The sequence below is a fragment of the Ruditapes philippinarum genome, unplaced genomic scaffold (assembly GCF_026571515.1).
Source record: "Ruditapes philippinarum isolate M1 unplaced genomic scaffold, ASM2657151v2 ctg1753_1_1_1_1, whole genome shotgun sequence".
Lineage (NCBI taxonomy): Eukaryota > Metazoa > Mollusca > Bivalvia > Venerida > Veneridae > Ruditapes > Ruditapes philippinarum.
This window is the reverse complement of record NW_026856219.1, coordinates 203,123-230,000: the sequence shown is the minus strand read 5'-3', so window position 1 is coordinate 230,000 and position 26,878 is coordinate 203,123. Positions and strand designations below refer to the sequence as shown.

Here is a 26,878-nt window from a genome sequence, read left to right as displayed (position 1 = left end):
ATCAATTTTCTGGACAAAATTATAGACTTGACCTTGAAGATCAATGTCATCTTTATGTCAATGTAAATATCGTATAATATATGTTAGAAAATGTCGTGTCAATTTTTCCTTTAAGGTTGTTATAAGTTGTTTGGATATGTTTTGGAACAGAAACATAATAATTAGTTGAGGGTCATGTGCATTTGAAAGTCAATGTCATACTTCAATTTTTTCACATGGCAATGTTGTCTTAAGTGTTGTTTTATCTTAGTATAAATCATTTTAAACATAACAATGTTTTGATAAGTTGTATGAAAATTCAATTAATTTGACTTTGAGATTCCAGATCACTTATATGAACACTTTGTTTGAATTTCTATTTGACAGTTGTTTCCTTTAACTGTTGTTTATTTTACAAATGATTCAAATCCGTATAAAATTATTTAAATAAGATGGCAGTTGGCATTGATGGTCATTTCATTACAGTAAAAATAACGACTAACATTGTAAATAAGAAAGATGTAGCTAATTCTAGCAAACTGCTTTTTACAATATACATGTCAGGAACAGGTGGTATGATCTATGTTTATGTAATGTTCAACTGAAGGATTGTAGCTAATATCAAAATCCTTATACACTTTTTAATATTACAATATTCCCTCAGAAGAGTAGCATTTTGCGAATATGCATTCTGCGAAGGGCATTAAGGCAATACCGAAAGAATAGTTTTAATCAGTATAAAACAATGCCATTAACAATTCGGACAGAATTTTGATACTTTACCGATGAAAGATAAATATAAGCAATTGAATTAAACTTTTCTGCATGCATGCATTCGGGGTCTTTCAGATGTATAAGATAATATGACGGATTTTTTTAATCAACATTAGAACGATACAATTGCGCGAACCTTCAAACCAGTTTACCATACCCTTTCCCCACCCAAGCCTGCATAACTTAGTTGTGCGTGCGAGGGAATAAAAATCAGTTTTGTTCTCAAACTTAAATATATACGGAGCTTCATAAGTGGCATGACACGCTCATTTATTGTTTTCACATGTTTGTATCAATCGTTTCGTTTACACTAAATGTGTAAGTAACGTGTTTATTCTTTTAACAAAAATACATTTATATGACGACCAAATTAAAGAGTGTGTTATGTCAATACCTTTATATCAATATGATATACATGGATATGATAAGTTGAAGAAGATCAGACCTCCCTTTTATTTACATAAAAAACATAAAAGAACGTCTCAGAGTCATTAAAGTATGTAATATAGATTTTCTGTACTAACAATTCTCGCTTAATTGAATTTTAACATTAATTAGACAAAGATAACATCAGTTTGTCTGAAAAGAAGGAGTTTGACGTTAACTGCTCTGATGGATCGTCAATATCCTTTGTGAACTGGTGTGATAAAAATTTCGACTGCTTAGACTATACGGATGAATTGTCATGTTTGAACAAAATTAAAGGTTAGTACATTATTCGGCATTATTTACTACTGTTTTATTTTAAGTTTTTTTTGGCGACAATCTGCTTTTGTAGGTAACATTAGTTTAAATGAGTTTGTGGTTAAATTATTGATTCATGAGCATGACAAATATTTATACAATCTAAAGTATTGTTCTCTATTATTAATATATTTTGTGTTTGTTTTGTTTTGTCTTACGGTGAACCAAAACAATTTAAGTCATATGGCGCCAACAACAGGAAATATGATATTGGCAAACCTTATGTGTTACAAGCTTAAAGCGACACCAGGGTTCAAAGCCAAAACATTTGCGTAAGAATGAATCATATTGAATCAGTAACTTCTTTCTCTATTGACACATTGTCAATTCGATGATATTGATAAGAGTTTTTTTGTAGTTTTCTTTCAAACGCTTGCTTGTTCGAAAAATACTTTTTTATCAATTATTTACAGCTAATGTACAAAATATTTGTGTTTAGTTTTTTAAGTATATTAGTTAAGAGACGTACCGCGATAAAACCTTACCTTGTATTTGCCCTCTTCTTGGAACAAAATTGTGTTTTAAAATACTTTTAATGATATTTTCATTTAGATCACAATCTCTCAAAACATACAACTACGGATACAATGATAAACTCTGATTTACCCCGCCGACACAATTCCGGGGCTTATTTCCGCTGTAAACATAGCAGAGAGTGGATATCTATGTTAGCTAAATGTGATGATATCATTGATTGTCTTGATGCGTCGGACGAAGTCAGGTGTTTGCATGACAATATTGGTAATTTGTTCGGTTCATTAGACTTTTGTAAAACTCATAATTTATTATGTGAATGTTTTATCGTTGTATTATGCCATACATTTTAAGTGATAGTTTAATACTTAGAAATAATGAAAATATTCCCTAAACATATACCTTAAGTAAAGTAAGATAAATGGGTTGATTGAGTGTTTGATTGCTAATGAAGTTGTATATCAATAAGATTATTTGATTTGACCGTTTGGATTCAATACTGTAAACATTTTCTTTACTTCGTGATGACTTTTGTCCTCTGAAACTGACAACTGAAACTGTTTTATCTAATTAAACGCCTATTTATTTATTAAACATATCCAATGGCGTTGCAAATAGAGTAATAAAAGTATGTACATATAGATAGCAAATCACATATGCATGGCAAATGAACTACAAAAAATAAGTTAAAGAAATCAGCCGTGTAAAATACGTTTGTAGTATTAAAAACTAAAAAAGGTAGTAAAACATTATGATAAAAAATGATTTAAAAGAAAATAAAAATTAATGATTATTTTAATAAAACTTTTAACACATTTCCACATCTCGATCAGTTTAGAGCCCAATTACAATCTTGAAACAATGGGTAAAAATCTCTTAAAATTTTGACATTTTTCTTAAACTCGTCCAAAGTCGAACACTGTCCTCATATACAGAGGTAATTTATTCCAGAGAGTTGGACCAACAGTACTAAAATATTGTCAAATGTTAAAGGTAATTTCTGTAACTCACTTTCTGAAATGCCAAACAATATAGCGTTGCAATAATCTAAATGTGAGATTACTAGCGATAATACTAGGATTTTCGTAGCGTCCTGAGTCAGAGATTTGCGAATGCCCTTTATTCTCAAATAATTTAACATTGCAGATCTACACTTGGTCAAAACATGTGTTGAGAATCTTAGGCCCTCCATCTAAGTAGGCACCAAAGTATCTTATGACACTGACATATTGAATTTATCACTGGCAATATCAATTCTTTAATTGAACATTAACCAATTTGGACTTTACTACCAAACATAATGAATTCTGTCTTGGTGATGTTCATTTTGAATTTATTGGCATTCATCTAGTCATTGATGATTACAGCACGGTCTTCAAGTTGCTTTATAGCGTTATGTTCATTGATCACTGAAGTTGGTCGAAAGCGTTGACTAGCAGTGTGGTCATCAGCAAAGCCGTATACAGATATGATTGGTGGTATAAAATCAAATAAGGTTCCCGCATATGTGAGATAGAGCCACGGACCAAGACAGCTCCCCTGAGGTAGACTACATTCCAGCACTGACGCGACAACTACGAGGTCCCAGGTACGAGTCCACTCATGCTAACACGGTACCTTTTCTTCGTACTGACTGTGTAACACGTCGAGTAGAATGCTGTGGTCCACGATGTCGAATGCTGCTCTTAGATCTATTGCAATTAAAGCTGTCACCTCTTGCTTCTCCATACCATCTAGGAGATCATTGACAAGTCTGAGTAAAGCAGTCTCACATGAATGATGCTAAGTGATAAGATAGATTGATAAGTTTAGTAATGGTTGGCAGAAGCTTATTAATATTTGACTTTAATATATATGTGGGTAATTAGTCTGGCTCACACGATTTGGTATTCAGTTCTGTAAGATCATCGAATGAAGCTTGGAAAATCCTGAAGTGATTTGCGAATTTGGCTAGTTTGTCCTGGAAAAAGTCTGCAAACTTCCCAGCTAGCTCACCGTCATTTGTAGGCTGTGCATAAGATTTTCTGTTTAAGTACCAGTTAATTTCGAAACTATACCATAGTTTTTTTAATCACCTTTGGCATTTAGAATTTTATCACTTGTAACTTGTTTTTATTTTCTCAAAATAAATTTCTTTACAGTATCTATTTCGTGCTTCTTTAAATTTTCTTGAATTGTTCTGGTTCTTTGTAGTTTCTTAAAAGTCTTTGTTTTTTCCGAACAATACGCTTAAATTCCAATATTGTCTCATTAAACCAAGGTTTTTGAGTTTTACATATCCTAGTTTGTTCCTTTTTTGGAGCATGTTTGTCAACAACAGACTGAATTTCTGATTCAAACAAGTTTACAAAAGTATTGACACCTTCAATATCAACTAAAATCTTCGTCAAATCATCGGAGAATTCAGAATGGGATATGCTTTTCTAGTTTCTAAATTGTACAGTTTTACTGGTAATGTTTGCTATCTTCACATTAATGACTACGGTGGTAGCACAGTGATCGGAGAGAAAAAGCCCTTGTTCACATTTAAGTACACATACACCATTCATCGATTCAGTGATTACCAAGTCTAAACAGCTTCCAACAGTGTGTGTGTAAATGTTGCTCTTAACCCATAGCATGAAGGCAGTTTTGAAGTCACTACCATTGTCAAGGTTAAGGTTGAAGTCTCCCATAATCAACAAGTTAGAGTATGTAGGTAAGATATCTTCTATGAAGGTTGATAGGTCAGTTACAAATTGCTCACATGTGGCTAGGAATGGGGGTCTGTATAAACCAACTACGTGTACTGTTATACTTTTGAAAATGAGTTTCCATATGCCTAACTCAAAAATTTGTTTGGTCCCATGTTCCATCTTTCTCATTTTAAGTTTGGTTTTAAAAGTCAAAGCAATTCCGCCATCAATTTTGTTCTTGCTGTTTGCAACACTGATTTTGTAACCATGTTGATTGAGATCATACGTTTCATACTGATGTTGTTTTTCGTCAGAAAACCATGTTTCAAGCAACCAAGCAAAGTCAATTCTGTGTTCCCTCAAATACTGGCCAACAAAATTATCATTGTTAACAACAAATGTACAGTTAAGTGTAAAACATGACACTTTTTCACAAATCTGAACACGCGTGTTTTGTTTTGAGGGGTTTTTCAAATTGTGTAGGTTTGCACAAGAAGGCGTAGTCAGGATTTAAGCTTTACCACCACGTATGCTTCTTTTTGTGTGTTTTGGGTTAAGAAATGTGAAGCTTATGTATAACACCGTGTACACAATGGTCTAATTTATTACGTTGCCTATCACTCGAAACCGTTGATCCTATTCACGACAAAACCTGTGATTTATGGTTGGCTGGTTATTGATTTCAATCATGTCCGAAATAAGTATATTTGGTAAATATCTGTAACTTTCACCCATCATAAACAACTTAAAAAGTGTTGTTGTAGCTAGTTAAGTACACATAAAAATCCACAAAATATTCATTTACAATGTTTCACAAAATTGCACTTTTCAGCATTTAAAATCCAACATAAAATAATAAAATCCAAGAGCACAGAAAAACAAGTGTACGGCGAAAATACATATTTTTCGGTCTCGTCTCCTTGTGGATGATACAATTGATAGATTGATGTATACATAAACCTAAAAAGGTATCACAATTTTGTTTTCATTAAAAATTATTGTACCATATTTACATTTGTGTAGAATGTAACGAAGACGAGTTTTCTTGTGACAACGGAAACTGTATTAAACTGAGTCGAGTGTGCGACTTCAAACCGGACTGTGTGGATGGCAAAGATGAATTGTGTGGTAAGCTTTAATATTTCAAAGATTACTATAAAATTAATACATTTCTAGTCCGGCAAAATGTGTCTGCCAATGAAATCGTTCTATTTTGTTTAAATGTTGCCGACATATGTACCATACAATGCTGTTACTCAACTGTATGTATTAAATTTTATACATTAAATTAGCCGATTTAATGGACTCCGCATATTTGTACACCATATGCAAGGAATCAAACGATTCTTTATATATGTATAAAATAGAGAAAATAATAATCCCTAAAGAAAGTGCAAACCCTTTTTTAACGGCGCATTCTGATCTTTTATAAACATTTGTAATAGTTTCCAAAATATATAATGTAAAAAAGCGAAAGACTTAGCTATGAAAGAACCCTACTTTTATGGATTTACTACCAATATAACACATTATGTTTTTATCCCTTAATAATTTTGATTCCCTCGTAATTTTCCAATCATTTATTGAGAGCACACCCTAGATGAATTCATATTTGAATGTAATCGTGTCGACACTGAAATAAAGCGCTAGAAGACTACATCGCTTTTATTTTTGGTCACAAATATAATTAAAATTATAGTATATATCTAAACATTTTTTTTGCAAAGTTAACTGTGTAAATATATACAATATATAACACACGGTTCAAAGTTTGTGTAACTTTTTTATTTTTGCTGTTCAATTGATTATTTACGAACTCTTAAAGATTACCCAACGTGTGATGATGAAACTGAGTTTCGTTGTGAAAATAGACAATGTATTCCAGCAGTCAATCGATGTAACGCTGAATACGACTGTTTCGACAAAAGCGATGAAACAGATTGTGGTTTGTATTTAACTATGTATTACATTGTAAAGCAACTTTAATTATAAATTATATTAAATTTTGATGTATTCTCAAGTTCAGTTTGTAACGTTGATGTTGGTATCTAAAAGCCATGTAGGCAATACCTGTTTTTAATACTTGAAATTCACTATAGTCGGATGACAGCAAAAACAATTTCGAAATAGAAATTCCAAAATGTTGCTTTATTATAAAACGACATTTGAAAAGAAGTAAGTCGCAACAACACCAACAACACCAACGAAAATGAGTTTCAAGCAAAATAACTGGCTTTGGAGGAATATGGTACTATTAACTTATTGAGTGCAGAGCGTTCCTATTGTGATTGCTCCTAGTTTGCTGTTTCTTTTATGTTTGTTTTTTATTGTTTAACCAAACAGTTATAAAAAGATAAATAAGTAAAAAGCACTAAAATTTGTACAAGCTATTCTTTCTTGTTTAATTTTTGAGTAATTTCAAACTAATGGTAATCATACAGTATTATAAAAGTTTCAGTATTGTTTTCAAAAATGAATAATGACCTCTTTACCTAATTCGAATATGAGGCTACAGGATTACATTTGAGATTGATATTTTTTACCTTTTTCAATGAAAACCTGACTATTTGTTGTACTTTATGCTTGTGATATAGATATTTTTGAACTCTAAAAACAAAACGAGGTTAAATTGGTAATTTTTTAGTAGTCTTAAGTAGTCCAACTGCCTAGCTTTTATGCTGAAATACATATTCAATATCATGAATTACATCAGTTATTTGGAACAGGGAAAAACAGAATCCACAAAAATTGAAAATGTTGCAGGCTCGGTTATTGTACCTTTCATAAATGGTACTGTTAAGTGCAAGTTAAAGTCCACGCCCCCAGCACTGGATTTAGCAAACTTCAACATTTTAACACGAAAATTATACAATTTTGAATTTTGAAACAATCGCAGATGTGGTCATATTGAAGTTAACATGAAACCTTCAATATGACACTTTGTGCCATTCCATTAAAAGCGGCGTAAAAACATGTGCCCTAAACGAATAAACAATGGAAGAACTAAAGAAATTGGAAGTTTGAAAAGATCAAAGGTTATGAAGCCTGCATATTATATATAAGACGTCAAACGACAAATTCAAAGACATATTCTTAGGGTGATTACATAGTATTCAAGTCTGAGTACTGGAACCACCCAAGTTGAAAAGGTCAAATAAAAGAAACTATAAACATTAAAAAATATTTACACACAACAATAATGTTGTGCTGAACGATCTTCCAAGGATAGAAAATGTAACATCTTTGATTATATGTGAAGTCTGAATTATCAATACCTTTTTGTTATATTGAAACAAGACCATTTTACCATGAGAACGAATTAGCTGATTATCATCTTTAAATTTATTGACAGTATTAAAATTTGTTTAGAGCATTTCTTAATAATAGATTTTAATATATATTAAGAAGACAGGCACCTGCACCGTCTGCAATATTTTTGTTCCTTGACAGCCTTTTATATAAGGTCAACACTACTTTCTATTCATCAGTTCTAAAAAATAAAATTCTTACTGTGTCAAATTGTGTTTGAAAAAAAATTCTCTTTTTAGAGTTTGTTCAGAGCGTTTCTTGATAATACGTTTTAATATATATATGAAGTCGTCAGGCAACCTGCACTGTCTGCAATTTCGTTTTTCCTGGACAACCTTTTTACCAGGTCAACTCATCATTTCCAGAAAATAAACTACTTTCTTATACTCAGATGTTGTTTAAAAAAATCTGTAATTACAGTTTTTATTACAACTATTTGGCCTTCCGATTTAAAGCATAGAATCATTCTCTCTATGCTATCGCCATATCAGCGTTGTTAGCTGTGTGGAGTCCGTAAAATGTCGCCCTGTTTATTCAAAAGTGTTATATCTCCAATCTTTGAAGGTCGTTTAGTGCAACATTATTGTTGTGTTTGTGGTACTTTTAGTTTTTTCGATTTGGCTTTTTCCAGGCGGGTGGTTAATGTTTCGCTTACTTGAAATACTGTAAAATCACCTATAGGATATGTATTTTGCTATTAAAATTGGTCTATCTACATCTTTATCAATGATTTGCAGGCTTCATATCCTCCTCAGCGACAATAGTAAGGTTTTAAGTATTTGCGACGTAGATTATAATATTTTGGACACATTAGCATAACTGAACAATTTTCTACCACGTTAAAATTGCAATTCGTACAGAGTCTGTTTTCTCGTGCTACTTTTTTTATGGATGAAAAATCTAAGTTTTGTATTTATTTATTTATTTATTTATTTAAGTCTCAATAACATATATGTACATATCAATCAATATAATATACAGGATAAAACAAATGGCATACATATATGAAACCAATCAAATGTTTGATTTGCTAGAGACTATTAAAAAACTATACATTTTCACATTCTTAAAAACTCTATCACATATTTTAATGACTACTCACTTAATGTACATATACAGAAAAAGAAATGAAATGAAATGTCATCTGAGTTTGTTCTTAATCATAACTTTGTCAATTCAAAGATCTTGGCAAGTATTCATATTTGAGTAAAGTTAAAATTCAAACTACTCTGTCTATCCCATAGAAAGGCTGAAGAATTTAATCATAAACAAAATAGTTCAGAAAACTGTAATGTGCTAAACTGTATGAAGACCCAAATATTCATGTTCTTTAACAACAGTGGTTGTGTCAAAATTATGACTTGGCATTGATTTGTATAACCAAAAACAAACCCTCCTTATTTTTCGGTTCTTAACTATACTAATTTCTTTACCATATATATACACATATTCTAAATGCTATGACCTAGAAAACTCTTCTAAATGATAATCTGTCGTTTTGTAAGTGATATTCGAAATTTGTTAATGTTAACTTTATTAACACATTCTTCCGTTTCAAATGAGCGTTTATAGATACCTCTATTTTAACATAAGATTTTTATGAGGAATTTGCAATGAATCATTTTTATATTTGTTTCTGCTTGGTATCCAAAATCTTCAACACCTTAGTTTATAACTGAACCTACCATACTATCAAAAAGTTTCAATTTTTCTCCAATGGATAATTTTAATTGTTACAAAATTATGCAATGAAAACTAAGCATGCTGAGCTAATTTCTTTTGTAATCTATTCCAATAACCATTTTAAATAAATAAATCCGAAGATAGTTAAACGATTTTACATTTTCTAAAACTATGGCATTATATATGAAATTGTAACTTGTTTGTCTTCCTTTTTCGAATATCATTATTTTCGTTTAATTAGTATTTAAGTCCCCAGGTTTGACAATATACTTGTAATCATTTAACATAGATTGGAGTGCCATAGGCGTATGTGCAAATAAAACAGCCTCATCTGCAAAAAGCAGCAGAAATATTTTGGCGTCGTTATTTTTAAAGAGGTCGATTATATTGGAATTTATATTTTTAATACATGTATATCATTTGCGAAGTATAAAGATAATAATAATAACTGTGGACCCCTTGTTTTGCCCTAATATTTGAATTAAAAAACGACGAGACTGTATTGTTATATCATGCACCTTTTAGCCGTTACAAATTTTGAATTTACATATTATGACAATAATTTCTGAAAAATAAAGGTTCGATCAAATTTGTCGACACATATTTTGAAATCAAGACAACAGTAATATTGTTTTTTTCCTTCTGCTAGTGACTTCACGATTAATGAGTGTAAAAGCAATATGCAATCTGTCGTGGATTTTCCCTTATGGAAACCAAACTGATTGTCAATAGTTTTACGATGTTTAACATACCACTTGGTTAGGCGATTTCGCGATTTGAGAACAAATGTTTGCAGGGTTATGCCCCTGTAATTCTTAGGATCTTCAACAGTTCCCCCTTTAAAAAAATGATATAGTAATACCTGCTCCCCAATTATTGAGATACATGTTTTCCCCATGTTCGAAAATTCTATCATAAACAGCTAATAAAAAATCTGGAAAAAATCTAAAAAATGTTTATAGATCTCCTTTATCACAGTCCGATCCTGCGCTTTTATAATTATTAACGTCTCTTTTATTGCCGAGGTTGATAATGCGCCATCTAAATCATCATCTGTTATAAACGCTAGATTCGTAACTTGATATCAGTAATTCATTTCCTTACTATATTAATTTTTAAAATGAGTAAATAAAGCAGAAATATTTAAATCAGTAGCATGTACGGGACTTTTTGCATATTGTTTTTTAACCCTTCTCCAGAATTTACGTGGATGCGGCTTACTTGATTTCGTCAGTGTTTTAGCTTTGCCCCATTTATATATTTTTGCTTTTTCTTATCATTTGATTATACATATTTTTAACTTAAATATTGTTGTCTTAGGTTATCATTGGTTTTATCACATCTATGATCACATCTATTTACAAATGCATATATCAAAAATGATTATCACGTGTTTTTTTCATTCCAAGACTTCTGTGAGGAATCGTTTCTTTGTGCTGCTGATTACAAATGTATTCTACATCGACTGACGTGCGATCGCTATCCGGACTGTAGGGATGGCGGTGACGAAGTATTTTGCCAAAGTAATTCTCCAACTTCTGATGACTTCAGCAGTAAATACCTTTCGTCAAATGGCATTATTACAGGTAAGCAAAATTCTTAAATAAATGCCTTGCATTATCAATACATGTATTATATTTTAGTCTTTAGAACAAAGTGAGTGCCGAAAAATATGCATGTATGTTTAAAGTGACATTATGTCCATCCAAGTGGCATTTCTATATAATTGCATAGATAACACTCAATTCAAGTGTGGGGCAGTCTGTTTATACTTTAGGTATTTTTTTTAAATTGTAACATACACATTTTTCATGATTTGCCATTTAAATTTCAAATCATTTAAAATAAATTCCTTATTTAACTTAACTTGACAGCTGTAAAAATGAGCATAATGTCACTTAAAGTTTGACTGTAATGAGATTCGTTGTTAATGTGCTAGTTGGTAGTTTTCAATATATTCCGACATTTTATGCTTTATATCTTCTTTTTTTTCTAAATTGAGAATTATGCCTTCATGTGTTTTAAATAGAGATGGGAATCAAAAGAAAACAAATTTAAAGTCAGCAAAAGGCTGTAATTTTAAACTCGGCATTTTAATTAAAATACGTATAAAAAGTAAGCATATTAGAAAATTTTAACTTCCTCTAAACAAATTATCTCTATTACATTAGGGACCATAGTTAAGATTATCTAACATAAAAACAAATGCAAAAAATATTTCTTGCACAAATAGGGACTTAAGACTAAAGCACTTTTTTCTCTCTCAGATACTTTGGAATGGAAAATTATGCCTAAAGGAAACGATTCTGGAAGAATAAAATTTTCAATACCGAATATAGCTCCTGAGTTTTTACTTAAATATATCGATGTACCTTCTTTGCACCGTACGTTTTTTGACGAAAGCTATACATGTTTTTATACGGTAAGAGTTTTTAACATAAATATCCATGTTCATTTTACAACAAAATGCATTTTCAGATTTTTCGTATATTAAAGATAATGAATCGATAACAGTTAAAAATATTATTACTGCAAAATTGTAAGTATTCTTTTAAATTAATACATCAAACCTATATTTTATCTGCAAGACTTAACCAGCATTGCTTAATGCAGTCCTAAAAGGAATAAAAATACATTCGTTTGTTGCAGATGCTTTTAAATACATTTTTAAGGTACAAGTTTGTATAACTATTTACAATATTTACTCGTTCTTTTATATTTTGTTACAAATAATTGGTACAAAACATACATTTAACCCATATACAATATAGTTAACCTTCAGTGAGTTCTTTGTTTTTCCTTATATCTAATAAACATTAATGCCGTGTGAATAATTTTCCTTACATTTAACAAGAAAAAAGGCAGAATACCTGATGTCACATGTGCAATGCAAAATGTATCCGATATGTGCCTCGTGATATTGAGAATAATGATATTTTTCTCATTATCCCCCGCAATCCGGATCCAACGCTTCATTTCAATAACTTGTATAAAAATTATTATGAAAGGAGATATTTGCTTTAAGTGATTATCTTATATCAGGTACAGGCAGATTGCAAGTTCGCTCTTCGGGAAGCGGCAATTGTTGACAATTACCACAATGACTTCGCATATCCGTCCTGTCACTGCACGATAGGAACGTTCAATCTACCTCTTGACTTACTTTGGTCTGTATGTATTTAAATCATTCCATTTACTCAAATATGAAAATCAGTCATTTACGTGATTTCGTGAGATAGAGCTTTGGTATATTTATAAAATATTTATGTGTTTTTTGGGTTTTTTTTGTTGTTTCTTGTTTGACTGAAAGTAAAAATAATAGTTCACATGTTACATGTGATTAATGGCAGATTTTGCAGTATGTGTCACCGTTTTTCTACTGCGTGACAAACGCACTAATGTTTATTATCTGTATAATTATTCTAGATGTAAGTGGGGTTTGCTATGTTTAAATGACTTTCTTTGTCCACTTAACAATATTTTACTTTTAAATAAATGTTCATGAAGATCACTATAAATCTGGAGGCATGATGACTTTGATTGTCATTTGTTGAACATGTTCTTTTGGGGAGGATAGGGCGAGGATGGGGTGTGGAGGAGATCATAACCGCTTATCAGAAACACAACTGTCTCCTCTGTGTAGAAAGATGAATAAATAACTGAACAAGAGGCAAAAGAATTTCTGAAACAATAATATTTGGTATGCAATTGCTTTTAATGAGCGATATGTAGAGATAGAATTTTAGAAAGGTCGTGTTTGCACAGTATAAAAAAATATAAAATGACGCTTCAAATATGTTACATGATGCTGTTAGATTCATATTTTCATACATAATGATTGTATTTTTAGACATGGTAGACTTTTCTTGATATGGTCTCGATAACCAGATGCGATGACAGTGAAATCACAGAAATGAATGATACTGTAAGAAGAATTGTCCATGAAGTGAATATCATTGATATTTTTTCTAAAGGACGGTCAGATTGGCCAGATTTCATAGACATAAAATTTGGACTTCCTTATTGCACCTACGGTATTTCATCTATTTATATTTACATGTATAATCGCAACACATACTAATATTTTCAGAAACAAATACAGTTTTAGTTATTTTCTCTTAATAGAAATATCTTATTTAGAAAGGTACAATGCCTAATAATTATCAGCATCTTTTATAAAATTTTAGAGTGAAATCCTTTGAAATTTGTCATACTTTGTGTTTTCGTGAGTATAACTCAAAATGCATTAAAGATATAAATTTAAAACTTTATAAATAAATACACATTTTTTATTTAGAAAAGGTGAATTACTTTAACAATGTACAGAAGTAAAAATGTGCTGTCTATCTGGAACTATACTTGTATTTAACTCTATAAAATAATATTGTCAAATGATGTTAAACATATGAAACGGACCGCACTGCAATTCTTTGAATTATTTACCAAAATAGCGTTGTTTTTGTGTTTTCCAGAACAAGAGATATTCGCACATCATAAAAATATAGTTGACTAAAAGGCTTTATTTTTAGATTTTATCTGAAAAAACTTTCAAATAATCATTCATGTTATAACGGCAGTTTTAAATTTAATTTTGTGGAAATATCTTTTTTTGATCTTATCTTCAAACATCAAAATTGAATCTCAAAAGCTGTACAACACTGGTATTGTTTCAAATTAGCAAATTACATGTCAGATTCATTGATTTGTTGTTTTTTTAGCTCACCTGTCACAAAATGACAAGATTGGCTTTTCTGATTGCTTTTCGTCTGGCGTTCGCCCTGTCTGTAAACTTTTACTTAAAACGACATCTCCTAATAAACCGTTTAGCCAATTTCATCCTTACTTCACAGAAATATTTCTTTGGTGTTCACCTTTAAAAATTGTTCAAAGAATTTAATTCCATGTAAAACTCTGGTTGCCATGGCAACTGAAAGAAATAAAACTTATTTAAAAAAAATCCAAATGAGCTAGAGCTTAAATATTTAAAATGACACATCTTCTAATGGGGTCTACCACGTTTGTTCAATTTAAAGCGTTGGGGTTGAAATTGGCCCCGCACCGGGGGTCATTGATTTTCCTTTAATGTGTATAGTTAAAACTTAAAAATAAATATTTAAAAAAAACAAGAGCTTAGATATTTAGCACAAAACATTTTTAGTGAGTGTCTTCCAAGTTGTTTCTTTTCTTCAGACAAAAGCTTTCTGGGGTCTAAACTGGTCCAGCCCCGGAAGGTTATTGATTTTCTTTAGATGTTTGTATTAAAAACTAATGTTGTTACATATGCACTATTTCAGACACAAATATGAACTTTGTGATATCAGTTTAAGATGAAGATTTGATATCTGCTTTTGTTTATAGTTTACAATGTTACTTGTTCCTTGTCATGGAGAGTTTTGATATACAGATGAGCGATTTCAGGGCCATCATGACCCACTTGTTTTTTGTTTGTTTGTTTTTTTTTGTTTTTTTTTTTTTGTAGTTGTTCTTTTTATTGAGGTACAATTCTGGCTAGATACTTTATATTTGCACGTTTTGAATTGTTTTCAATTATTTAAGTTAATTAATTGTTGTTTATCTCTAAGATTACAATGCAAGAGTATTTGGTGAGCTTTTTCATTGTGAAAGAGACGACAAAATCATACCAGATTCGATGATTTGTATTTATGCCCTAGATGCCAGCGGTTACCTGACTGGATGTAGGTCTGGAGACCATTTACAAAATTGTGGTAATGAATATTCTTATCAGATTATTAGTTATCATAATTATGTTCTTAATTGTATAAAAATAAAAACAATATATTTTGTGCCCGGTCGGTGTCCCCATTATTTATCCAACTTATATACAAGTAAGTTTTTTCACTGGTAGCTGAATAGGCCCTCCCCTTTTATTTAGGAAGAAGTTACATTGTTATCTTTTATTTTGCAAAACGAAAGAAAAGACATGATTTAAATTGAATTGTAGGGCATGTTGAAGAATTTTGCTTGGGACGGGGTAAATACATGTCGACGGTGCTTTTAAATGTCCTCTGCTTTTAAAGGGAAAACCGCCATGTTCAAGTACAGCGGGTTGGCGGAAAACATGCCGTCATGTTCACTTGTTTGCTACCGTACGCTGGTTAAGTTAAGTTGTATCGCCAATAGCTGGAATATAGCCGGAGACGAGGCACTTTCTCATGTAGCAGGGTAGAACCCCCTTGTGTGACCCAAAGTGAAAGTGCATAAACTTATGACCAGGAATACAATTGACAGTTGCATATTGTAAACATTATCTTGCACTGCTTATGAGACAATGGTGATCATTGGACAAATGTACATATAGTCGAAAAACGTGCAGAAATATATGAAAAGGGGCATCTTACACAATGTCCATGACTGCAAAACTGAGTGTTGCATGCTTGACTTGATTTTGTCTGCTAATGGATAGCAGGAATGAGTGAAAGCTTCTGTCCATAGATTAGTAATATGCAAATTCAACATAAATGAATTCATTTGTAAAATTTCGAATTTATAAACATACGCATAGTATTCATACGGCAAACAGGGAACATGTACCTTTAATTTGACACGTGCGTGTCATTCATTGTCAAACAATACACGTTCCCCTAGTAAAATACAAAACGTGTAATATTAGTGCATAAAACCATCTTCGAACATACATTGGAGTCAGTACAGCAGATTTTTCGGACGAAGTTCGTCCAAGAGCGAGTTCACCTTCCCCCCCCCCCCCCCCTCCCTTTTAAAAATTGATAGGGAAAAAACTAGTTTTTCATTGGGCATTTGAATATTACAAACTGAAATCAGGGATCCAATTAGATATTCTTCAATAAAGGATTTTTTTCTGAAACGTAAACACGTCAACATATTAAATTAATCAAAAGGGGGTATCGGGAACAAACTTTCGAGTTAAATTTCTCGGATGGATGTTTGAGATGTGCATACCAAAAGACACCAAACAAAAAATGTTCGGTCTTCCTTATATATCATATAACTATTCATGTGTTCAATTGTAATGGTGTAATGCTCAAAATTTCGATATATTTAACATATTAAAAAAGAACCTGTTAATCAGTATATTAAATTTTAAGTGTAAGGTACAAAATACGTCAGTTCCATTTAGGTGAATATATACTGCACCGGTGGCCTAGCGCTTAGGGCGTCCGCCTTCGTATCGGGAGGTAGAAGGTTCGAGCCCCACGGGGAGCGTCAGTTGAAGGAGGGACGCGTTCTGAAATGGCTGTTTCGTGAGCCGCGAGGTAGTTAAAATGAATGGTTCTCGTTTTCTATCCGCCTGGCGTCTGGCATAGTGGTAGGAGTTGGGATGTTCATGGTGTGCAAGCAACAGGTGTCTCATTAGTCAGAAATGGCTGGCCCTTTCAGTAGGGGTGACACTATAATAAACAAGACCGTTACCTTTTATATGTCTCTTGTACATTGTAGTGTTTCTTCCAAGTTCTAAAATTTCAATGCTATAATTACAAAACTCCAAAAAAATTATTCAAGTAAAAGCATTTTAACCTCGCCCTAGTATCCTTTTACTTCTTGTTATTTTGTTATTGGCGCTTTCTTTTTTACTTTTGTTTTGTATATAAACAGTTTTAATGAAACTTACTTTTGCTATAAAGTGTAATCTTAAAATCAAATCAACCGTGCATGCTTGTCAATAGAATTAAGAATAGATTGGTAGTTTCATTTAGTACTTTTTGTAAGAGATTCGTTAAAAAATGTCATATAGCGTCAAATTTCGATTTTACAACTGATATAAAAAATCACCAGAAGTTTTGTGAAGTATGAATATTATGTGTGATACTTAGTTTCACAAAATGCTTAAATCATGCACTCATTAACACTGCAACGTTATTAGTAGATGCTTTCGTACAGAAAACAGTTTGGCTTAATGTTTGCTATTTTGTTAATATATTAACCCACTGGTCATTAAAAAAAAAGAAGAAAAACACCAGATTAAAGAATTTGCATTATTATTAATTACGTTTTTATAAAAATATAAATGAATAAAAACAATACATGTAATGGCACCATGGAGTTTTCCCTGACTTACACTTATTAAACAATTTTGTTAAGAATTTATATAGAACAAACACCAGTCTTACTCTTTAGTTATACAATGTAACAGTAAAATTCTGCTATAATAATTTTTTTAGTTTTAAAAACAGTGCCGTATGTTTAAAAATCTGGAAACAAAATGAACCCTCGGAAGCATTAATCACAACAAAATTACATGAAAATTGCAGACTCGGTTTGATTGAGTCTGTACATGAGGGATTATAAATAAGTGCAACATCCTTCACTCCCTCTAGCACCGGCTTGAGCTGTATTCAATAATTATTCTTAACACTTAATAGTGCTGACATCAATGACCCCGAAGAACCAGAAAAATATAACAGATATAAAGATCATGTTTTTGTTTATTTGTTTCCCATTTTGATATCATTTATTTATATTATTATTTTGTCTAAAGTTAAAACAAATATGAATATAATAACCTTATGCACATAAAAAGAAACCGTCTGATTTCCCGTGAAATATCATTCGGCGTAGTAATGAAGAAAAAAATCTTTTTGTCCTTAAAACCTTGATAAATATTAAGATTCCCATTAATTAAATTATAAAATCTCTTTTACCTCTGAAAATCTTTCTTAAATGTATTTAAAACAATTTTATGATAATGAATATAGAAAATTGCTAAGAACCGATATCTTGACTTCTATCGAAAATAACTTGACTAGTAGCCAAACAGACACATGTAAGTAAATTAGGGTTTATGAGTTTAAAGCTTTAACAGGGCAGCAAAAACAAGAAGAAACTTTCTAGCAATTTAATATAGTATTAAGGGGCTAAATAATGCAAGGAAGCATGAACGTTATTTTATATTAATCGACAGCCGGTCACTTTTGTAATTAATCACATCATCATAATATTTTTATGATAACATGTTATATAAACGGACGCTTTTGGAAATGTTTTTTTAAAAGTCTTGACAATATATTCTCTGCGAAATTGAAATTTCCGATTGTTTATTAAATCAAATATCTTCATTTTACGAGTAACGTATTCATTATTATAATTACGCTAAAATATAGGATTTATTAGAAATATGCCCTATTATAATGTTATGTAATAAATGTAATGCATTGAGGGATATTTAAAATAAACATGCAATAACAATGTAGTGTAAGTAAATGTCCTTCAATACTAATAGGAAAAAGTAATAGAATAATATATGTTCTTAAGTCAATCACTTCTTTTAAAATTGCTTTGCTTAAAATTATTTGTTTGCATTAAAATGCAACATTTTCATTTTTATTATTTTTGTTTGTTTATTTGTTTTTGTTTGTGTTTTTTTGTGTTTTCAGAAAATTTCATTTGTCCTGAAAATACAGTGAAATGTCCTGGAAGTTACTGTATTGAGCAGAGATTTCTATGTGATGGGCATATCGAATGTCCTGGAGGAGAAGACGAACACGATTGTAGTAAGTGATCAAAATTTATAATAACTAAACTTAACACATATTTTTGATTTGTTTAGATTGTAATATGTCATCTGTATTCGACCAAAATAATTTCGTTTGATAAGTTACGCCTTTGATTGTTTATCCGCAAGAAAACAATTTCCGAGGTATCTCTGAAACGATAAGTGTAAATGGAAAACGATACTTAGCAGAAATGTTTAGCACAATCAGATAATGTGCTAGCTATGAATTTCAAAATCTCTTTTCGTGTCTTTTGAACCTATGAAATGAAGTTGAAACTATTTGGCAGAAATGTTAATCATAATAAGACGAAGTGAAGAATGCATCTTTTATAGTATTCAGATCAAGTTTAGATCGTCATTCAAAATATCTGCATATGGGACGATTAAAGGTCACGAACTGCTCATCCGCGGCGGCCATATTGGAATATAGTTTCAAAGACATTACGTTACCTATTGTCTGTTTGTTACACAATATTAATGCAGTTAATTAATCAGGTAGGTTGAATTGCATCATTAATCGTTAAAGATGTTATATAGATATTATAACAACGGGGATTAAAATACGCCGCAAAAAAGACAAAGTTTAAAAAGAATTTATAAAATGTGTATTTTGATATAAATCAGGGATTGAAATAAATAAACAGTTTATAATCAGTAACGAAGTAATGTGCAAAATTACGCAAAAATAACGCCGAATCTGTGCAACGCATTGGCAAGACGAGTAACATGGTAAGAGTAACCGGACCAAAATATTTATCCTGAAACGAATAAGCGCATACGGCTGGTAGGGCATTATACTTTAACTGGCATTATGTTCTTTCCCGGGAAAATATTTACTTTATTAGATCACTGTGAGAATCTCGAACTAACTACTGATTTAAAAGCGACTTTGTGTTTCGTTCAAAATCATTCGTCAGATTGACGACTTTACTCGAGTATGGCTGTCGACTTTTGTGTTTCGTTAATATCTTAAAAGTTTGTATTCGAAAACTCTAGTCAGGACGTCTTTTTCACAAATGATCTTGAAAAGCAAATAGAGGATATTCAAGTTTTTTCTATAAATACAAGATTTATTTTCATCGAATAGTATGAAAATAAATAATTCACGAGTGGCAGGCACATGTGAAATAAGATAATTTTCATTTCACAAGTTGAAAATAAATCCTGTATTTTTAGAGAAAAAAAACTTGATTTTTATGTTTTTTATAATTCTTTTCTCTTTTTTGACCTTTCAATTCTTCATACTTCTATTTTAATTTTCTTTATTGGCTATATTAAGAAGAAAGTAGTCCGTGAAGACACCAGTGAAAAATACGGAAAATATGTTTCAATACAGTGAAAAATGAATTTTTACAGTGAAAATACGGCAAATGAAAAAACATTTTTTTCATCAATATTTCTCGATTTTTCATTTATTAGTATGTAATAAACATTTTAATGGGAAAAGTTTAATGGGGTTTGACATATCATATCTCAGCAACCGTATATGCTTATTTATTTCTTTTAATTTGATGTACAATAAAAGATATTTGTTTATTTACTTTACCTGGTGCTCGTTTAAGCAATATAATTGCACGGCTCTGCATGACTTTTGCAAAATTTCTGCTTGATTTGCATATTCCTGCGTTACTGGATATACGCGACGAATAAGTTAAATAAATGTAAAGGTCGATTGCAACGTTTTAACTAATTAATAAACGTACATTATGTCGGATATGTACGGTGACAAAGTGGTGACATGTGTGCGTTATATCTCGTGCGCAAGAGATGCTATGTCGTGAGCACGAGTAACTAAGTCGTGCTAACGTGTAACTAAGTCGTGCGCACGAGCAACTTAGTCGTGCCTGCGAGATAATTAGGTGATCCGCACGAGATAATAAAGTGGTGCGCACGAGATACTATGTCGTACGAACGAGTAACTAAGTCGTGCGCACGAGATAATTAAGTGGTGTGTACAAGTAACTAGTCATGCGCACGCACGAGGTAATTAAGTGTACACGACATAATTAACCAATCAGATTACACTGTCTATTTAAATTTTGTCTGAGTGATATAGAAATGTGCCATAAACCAATAATGCTCCTACTTCACTTGCCTGTCACACATATTGATGAAATTATGATTTTTGTCAAATTTAAAAATATTTTAAATGATATGCATGTGTGTTACAGAATAAAATTATCCCTGTAAATAGATTAAATTATACTACTGAAAAACGCTTAACAAAGAAAATTGAAATAAAGATTTTTGAATGAATAATAAATTAATACGACCATAAATTTGTGTAGCTTTTTGTGGAATGCCTCTATATTCATATCGTAAGGAAAATGAATTTACAGTTTACGAAAATATGATCTATTCACCTTTAAAATGATTGAACAATAAATATAATGTCAAAAATTACTAATTATATTAAACGCTAAAATTTGACCAAAGATTTCTTCATAATTTAACAATTGTTTGTATATTTTAAAACTGCAAATTTAATTAACTTGGTGTGTGTGCATTGTATCATCAGTTTAAAAATACGAAAATCTAGTGGTATGATGTTAAGCAATGGTATTAATGTTTAATGTATCAATTTTGAGTGTTCTACTATAAGTTATTAATATTATGAATCATAAATACAAAACGTAAGAACAATAAATTATGCACTATTACATTTTTTTTATAATTATGACAAATTATTACCCTTTGCTGCAAATTGCAATGGACAGTCCAATGAAAGTAACATTGTTGACCTTTATTCTAGGAGATATTCATCAAGTTAACATTGTTATTGTAACGTTAATCTAGGCCATCGAACCAAATACACATTACAATATCAAAAAGATGTACATCATCTGGTTGTGTAACAAACTATAATATACAATACAATAGCATAATAGTAAACTATGTCCAACAAGGGTGAGAATAATACATAATATTATTAATGTACAACACATAGTTTCAAGTTCAGAAAATATATCACTATACAATTAACCTATTAATGCATGAAACACAAATGTTAGTTTACATTAACGTATTTTACTGTTAGGTTACATAAAATGCTAATCTTTTCAATGTTAGATGATGCTCGGTTTTTATTAAGTACAAGACATTTGCTGGTTCAATTTTTCCTTTATACCTATTAAACAGATACATAATGATGTTAAACAAACGTGTGCAAATTACAGATTCAGACAGCGTTCATTCTGTCAATAATAAAAGAATAAAATAAAAAGGCGTTTTGCTGCGCTTTCCTGTGAACATGTTCAAGCTTACGAAAGAGATCAAACGCCAAAATTGGAAAATGACTTCTGCGCTTTTCACCAGCTTATTAAGTGAATGGTAGCTTGTAAGTTCGAAAACTTACAAAATGAATAATGTCAATTTGATGCATGAAGACTTCCTTGAATTCGCAAGTCTATGGATCTAGCTAATGGGCAATTCGCCTGATCATCATGTAATAATTGTATAATAATGCACGTTACTACCCTATCTGTTTACCAGGGAAATAGTGTGAAATGCGTTAGAGGGTGTACATTATTTTACTAACCATGTCATGATAAACATACTAAGGAAAATTAGATACCATTGACACTTACATATTGTATGGACGAGTTTAATATAGATAAAGTTGGCTTGAAAAGTGTCGTAAATTTGTTATTTGTAGTATCATAAATTATATGTATTTTTACAAATCCCTTTCGAGAGTAAAATATGTCACTGATACAGAAAATAAGTCTTGCGAAAACATTGATTGAATCAACATTAATGATATTTCTCCTACCGTAATGGACCTTATAGAAATAGCAGCCAATAATTTATTTCCATGCCATATTTTTCCCCACAACACAACAGATCTGATCAAGTGCCTTTAAATTATTGTGTTAATTAAAATATTTTGAAATGCAGGGTGTACAAAACATTAACAATTTTAGTGAATATCAGTAAAAGTTATTAAAAATAAAGCAATAAAATCACTGAAACCATTTTCGTATACATCCGTAAAAACAGGTTTACCTTTTCGGAGCTATACAGTAAATTGCTCCTTTGCTACTTCTGAGCTTGTGCAGGTCGCCAAATATAATTAATTTAATTGTCAACAAAGGTTTCATGCTGTCTTCTCATATACTCGTAGGTGTGTATGATTTGTAAGTTCTGCATTTAATATAGAAAATTAATTTGAAGAATGCTAAACGATGTAGACTTGAATTAATTTCCAGGCAGTTTAAATTAAATGTTATATTCCCGTTCAGTAAGGTTAAAATCCCGAACCTAAACTTCAATGCAGCTGTCTGTAATTTATAAAGCGGAGGTAATGCATTTTGATTCCGAAGCAGGAATAGCTGCTTATCTAAAGCAATCATACGCAAACATGATCTTAATCCTATCACACAATTAAGCGATAACTTGGTCAATGGCCTTAAGATTTATAGCACCGAAAGCTTTTCATATCATTTTTTGACCCCGCCTTTGTACTCCACTTCCTTTAAAATATATTTTTTTGATTTCGATTAAAATGTTAATTGCATTCCAGACTTAACATCTACTTAAAACGTATTCTGGACTGCTGTTAAGATAACAAAAATACTGTTTAATGATGAAAAAATTCATTTCAATGTTACGTTTGTTAACTGAGAAACTCCGGAACTGAAACAGATCAAACAAATATACATTATTTACGTTCTTTAAAAACTTTAATAAAATCTACATAGTTTAGCACTCTTGGTTTTTTTGAAAAGCAATCCAGAGTTTACAAAAAAAATATGAATTAAGACAAAATTTTACCTTTATTGACACTAAAATTCGAATTCGGCGATACAGACTAGTTCTGTAATAGTGCTAATGTAATGTACCATATATCTCAGAAGAGGTGGTTGTGTGGTATAACGAGCTATTATTAACTAGATATAAATATTCAAATTTTGTTCTCGTATTTATTTTGAAATATGCATGAACCGATTCATATGTTTGTTTTAAATTGTCATAAAATTAAAGCAAATATGAAAGTGAAAAGGATGCTAACTTGAATTTTGGAAAATGCGCCGATGCTTTCATATCTAGACTGAGTTTTAACAAAATGAGTTTTCGTACAAAATATAGTATAACTTTTGTTATATTCCCTACGTGAATGAATAAATTCGCTACATATGGTGTTCTTTTATCTGTCCGAAATTCAAACTTCCACTCAATCTTATAACGCTTGCAGTCTCCAAGAATATCATTGTCATTGTCATACGTTTCATTTCCTTTTGGAATTCTCATTTCAGCGTGTACAAACTCGGATAAAGAAGTTATCTTATTTGTGGAAGATTCGGACTCTGAGAGTGAAGAAACAGCAATGCATTTAGCTAAACAATTTTTTACAAGCACTGAAAAAAGTATCGTAAGATTGTTTTACTTTAAGAGACTGCATAGTTCAATTGAGACTGACATTACAGATAGTATGTTGGAAATCAGAAAAGAGCGTGTGAATTCAGAATGTGAAACTGAGTGCAAGTATGAAACATTGCCAGCAGATTTGTTAAAAAATCTACAATTTTCCAAATCAGAAAAAAGAGCTATTATCATGCTTGAAAATAGCGATGAATCGTCAATTGTTACTGAGTTAGCATTGTCCAATCTCTCTGAACCAGTTTTTTCAATATATAGAGTGATAAAAGATTTCAGTTTGTCACTTTATAAGACTGAAAGATACAAATTTGTGAAAGATATACACATCAGAACATGGAGTTCGCTATTTTCGACAGGATTTAGGCGTTTTCCAGAAATATGTACAGGTGGGTAAAAGAGATTTAATATGCCTTGAAGTAAATACATTAAATTTTATCTTCAATTATTTAGAGAAGATATATAGTGTGATATTTATGAACGGCAATGTTATTAACTTAGACATATTTGATGTACACATTTCATGATATTCTCCAAAATAGAGATATGTTCATTATATATTTAAGACTTTGGTGATAGAAATGCCAGCTAAATTAGTATAAACAACTTTATTTTGATATTCTGTATGGTATTCGTGTTTGATTCTTAAGCAGTGTCGTAAGTGTAACAATTTTGGTAAACTTAGAGAGAGACGGAAGTAATGACAGCAATTCAAGTGATTCATATATCAGTTAAGGTAACCGTTGTATTTTTTGTTATTTTTCGTATTCAATCAGTCTTTGTTTATTTTAGAGGCTTCATATGTTCCATGTGCTGGAATGTACAGATGTTCTTCAAGTAAGCAATGTATACCACTTAAACAACTGTGTGATAAAGTCATTCATTGCAATAATGGTGATGATGAGCTCCTGTGTGATTCTGTGTGTCCTCCGAAATGTAATTGTACTGGTGATTTTATTAACTGTAGAGCTGCCGACATATCTATATCTGATATCTCATCACTGACAATAAAGGCAAGGAGTGCTGATCTAAGTAAAAATAAAAAAATAAAAGAAATATACAAAGACAATTTACGTTTTCCTTTCATGTTACGACTTAATATTTCGTCGTGTGACATTCACCATATTGATAAACAAGCTTTCTATGAAATACAAAATCTGTTATCACTGGATCTAAGTAGTAACAGAATACGAGAGTTATCGGACAGGGTATTTAGCAGGCTTGGTCATTTAACCTACTTGAATCTAGAAAGCAACTTTGAATTAGAAAAGATTTCATCTACAGCTTTTAAAGATTTAAAAGCATTAAGAAACATAAGAATTTCAGGCACAAACCTGAAAAAAATAAGCTCATTTACATTCTCTGGCTTACAGTTAGAAAGTTTAGATATTTCTAACAACAAAATTGAAGAAATTGAAGACAATGCATTCAGCAATTCCCTTGTTCGTAAAATCAATTTTGAAGGAAATAATGTGATAAGTTTTGGAAAATTTATGTTAAATGGCGTAACATCACTTCAAGAACTTCATACACCTGCATTTAAATTCTGTTGTATTGTTCGTCCATCTTACGTTCCTGAAGAAAATTGCAAACCATTAAGAAATGAATTTTCTTCATGCGATGATCTGATGAGAAACTCTGTACTTCAAGCAGTTCTGTGGATAGTTGGGGTAGCTTCATTGTGTGGAAACCTCTCGTCAATCATTTACCGTCTTGTCTACGATCGAGAAAGGCTTAAAATAGGTTATGGCATATTTGTAACTAACCTTGCAGCAGCCGATTTCCTGATGGGAGTGTACCTTATCATAATAGCAATTGCTGATTCACTCTACAGAAACAGGTACTGATGTATTCATGATTCACTTTGTAGAAACAAATATTTATTTCCTTATTGATTTACACTAAGGGCATCGATTATGATTTCATGCTGCATAAACATATACATCTTGACTGAGTTAACAACATGAACTCCTTAGTTTCGTAATAATTCACTTCTTGAAACTGTAGCTGACTCCTTTTTCTCTCTACATGAAAATAGAAATACAAACGATATTTACACAATGCGGAAAATATATTTGTTTATTAAAGTTTTTGTGTAACGCTGATTAGTTAACATATACAAGGTAATATTGTCCACATATGTTTCTTACATTTCATTTTGTTTAGATAGTACTTTCATTCTATATGTTCAAAGAACTTTTGTAAAAAAGAGACATCCTTGTCCATTTGTTTCCTTAGATATTTCAAGTATTCTTACGTTTTTTAAGAATGTTAAGAAATGACATTTTCAGATATCCCTCCATTTAAAGAACAAATCAGTAATATATTTTATATCTTTTATTATCTCATCTTATCAAGTGATACTGATAAGAAT

At 31.1% G+C, this 26,878-nt stretch overlaps 2 protein-coding genes across 2 annotated transcripts; both read left to right on the top strand.

The window, feature by feature from the left end:
• The first annotated feature begins 431 nt into the window (after window positions 1-431).
• LOC132745839 (very low-density lipoprotein receptor-like) lies at window positions 432-11,832 on the top strand. Its single transcript, XM_060734832.1, has 7 exons — window positions 432-552; window positions 1,312-1,458; window positions 2,050-2,238; window positions 5,670-5,774; window positions 6,472-6,591; window positions 11,048-11,224; window positions 11,810-11,832. Exons 1-7 carry the CDS (start codon window positions 432-434, stop codon window positions 11,830-11,832), a joined length of 882 nt encoding a protein of 293 aa, XP_060590815.1.
• A 1,677-nt stretch (window positions 11,833-13,509) lies between these two features.
• Window positions 13,510-26,351, top strand: LOC132745838 (G-protein coupled receptor GRL101-like). The gene is made up of 5 exons (XM_060734831.1): window positions 13,510-13,672; window positions 15,221-15,364; window positions 19,010-19,126; window positions 24,384-24,893; window positions 25,297-26,351. Exons 1-5 carry the CDS (start codon window positions 13,510-13,512, stop codon window positions 26,349-26,351), a joined length of 1,989 nt encoding a protein of 662 aa, XP_060590814.1.
• Window positions 26,352-26,878: the final 527 nt, after the last annotated feature.

What these genes read in the sequence shown, in the direction of transcription:
- LOC132745839 (XM_060734832.1), top strand. Translation starts at nt 432, where the DNA reads ATGGCAGTTGGCATTGATGGTCATTTCATTACAGTAAAAATAACGACT. An exon ending in ATGTTTGAACAAAATTAAAG is followed by an intron (nt 1,459 to 2,049) that starts GTTAGTACATTA and finishes ATTTTCATTTAG; the next exon opens with ATCACAATCTCTCAAAACAT. An exon ending in AAGCGATGAAACAGATTGTG is followed by an intron (nt 6,592 to 11,047) that starts GTTTGTATTTAA and finishes TTTCATTCCAAG; the next exon opens with ACTTCTGTGAGGAATCGTTT.
- LOC132745838 (XM_060734831.1), top strand. Translation starts at nt 13,510, where the DNA reads ATGGTCTCGATAACCAGATGCGATGACAGTGAAATCACAGAAATGAAT. An exon ending in AGAAGACGAACACGATTGTA is followed by an intron (nt 19,127 to 24,383) that starts GTAAGTGATCAA and finishes TTCTCATTTCAG; the next exon opens with CGTGTACAAACTCGGATAAA. An exon ending in TTTTCCAGAAATATGTACAG is followed by an intron (nt 24,894 to 25,296) that starts GTGGGTAAAAGA and finishes TGTTTATTTTAG; the next exon opens with AGGCTTCATATGTTCCATGT.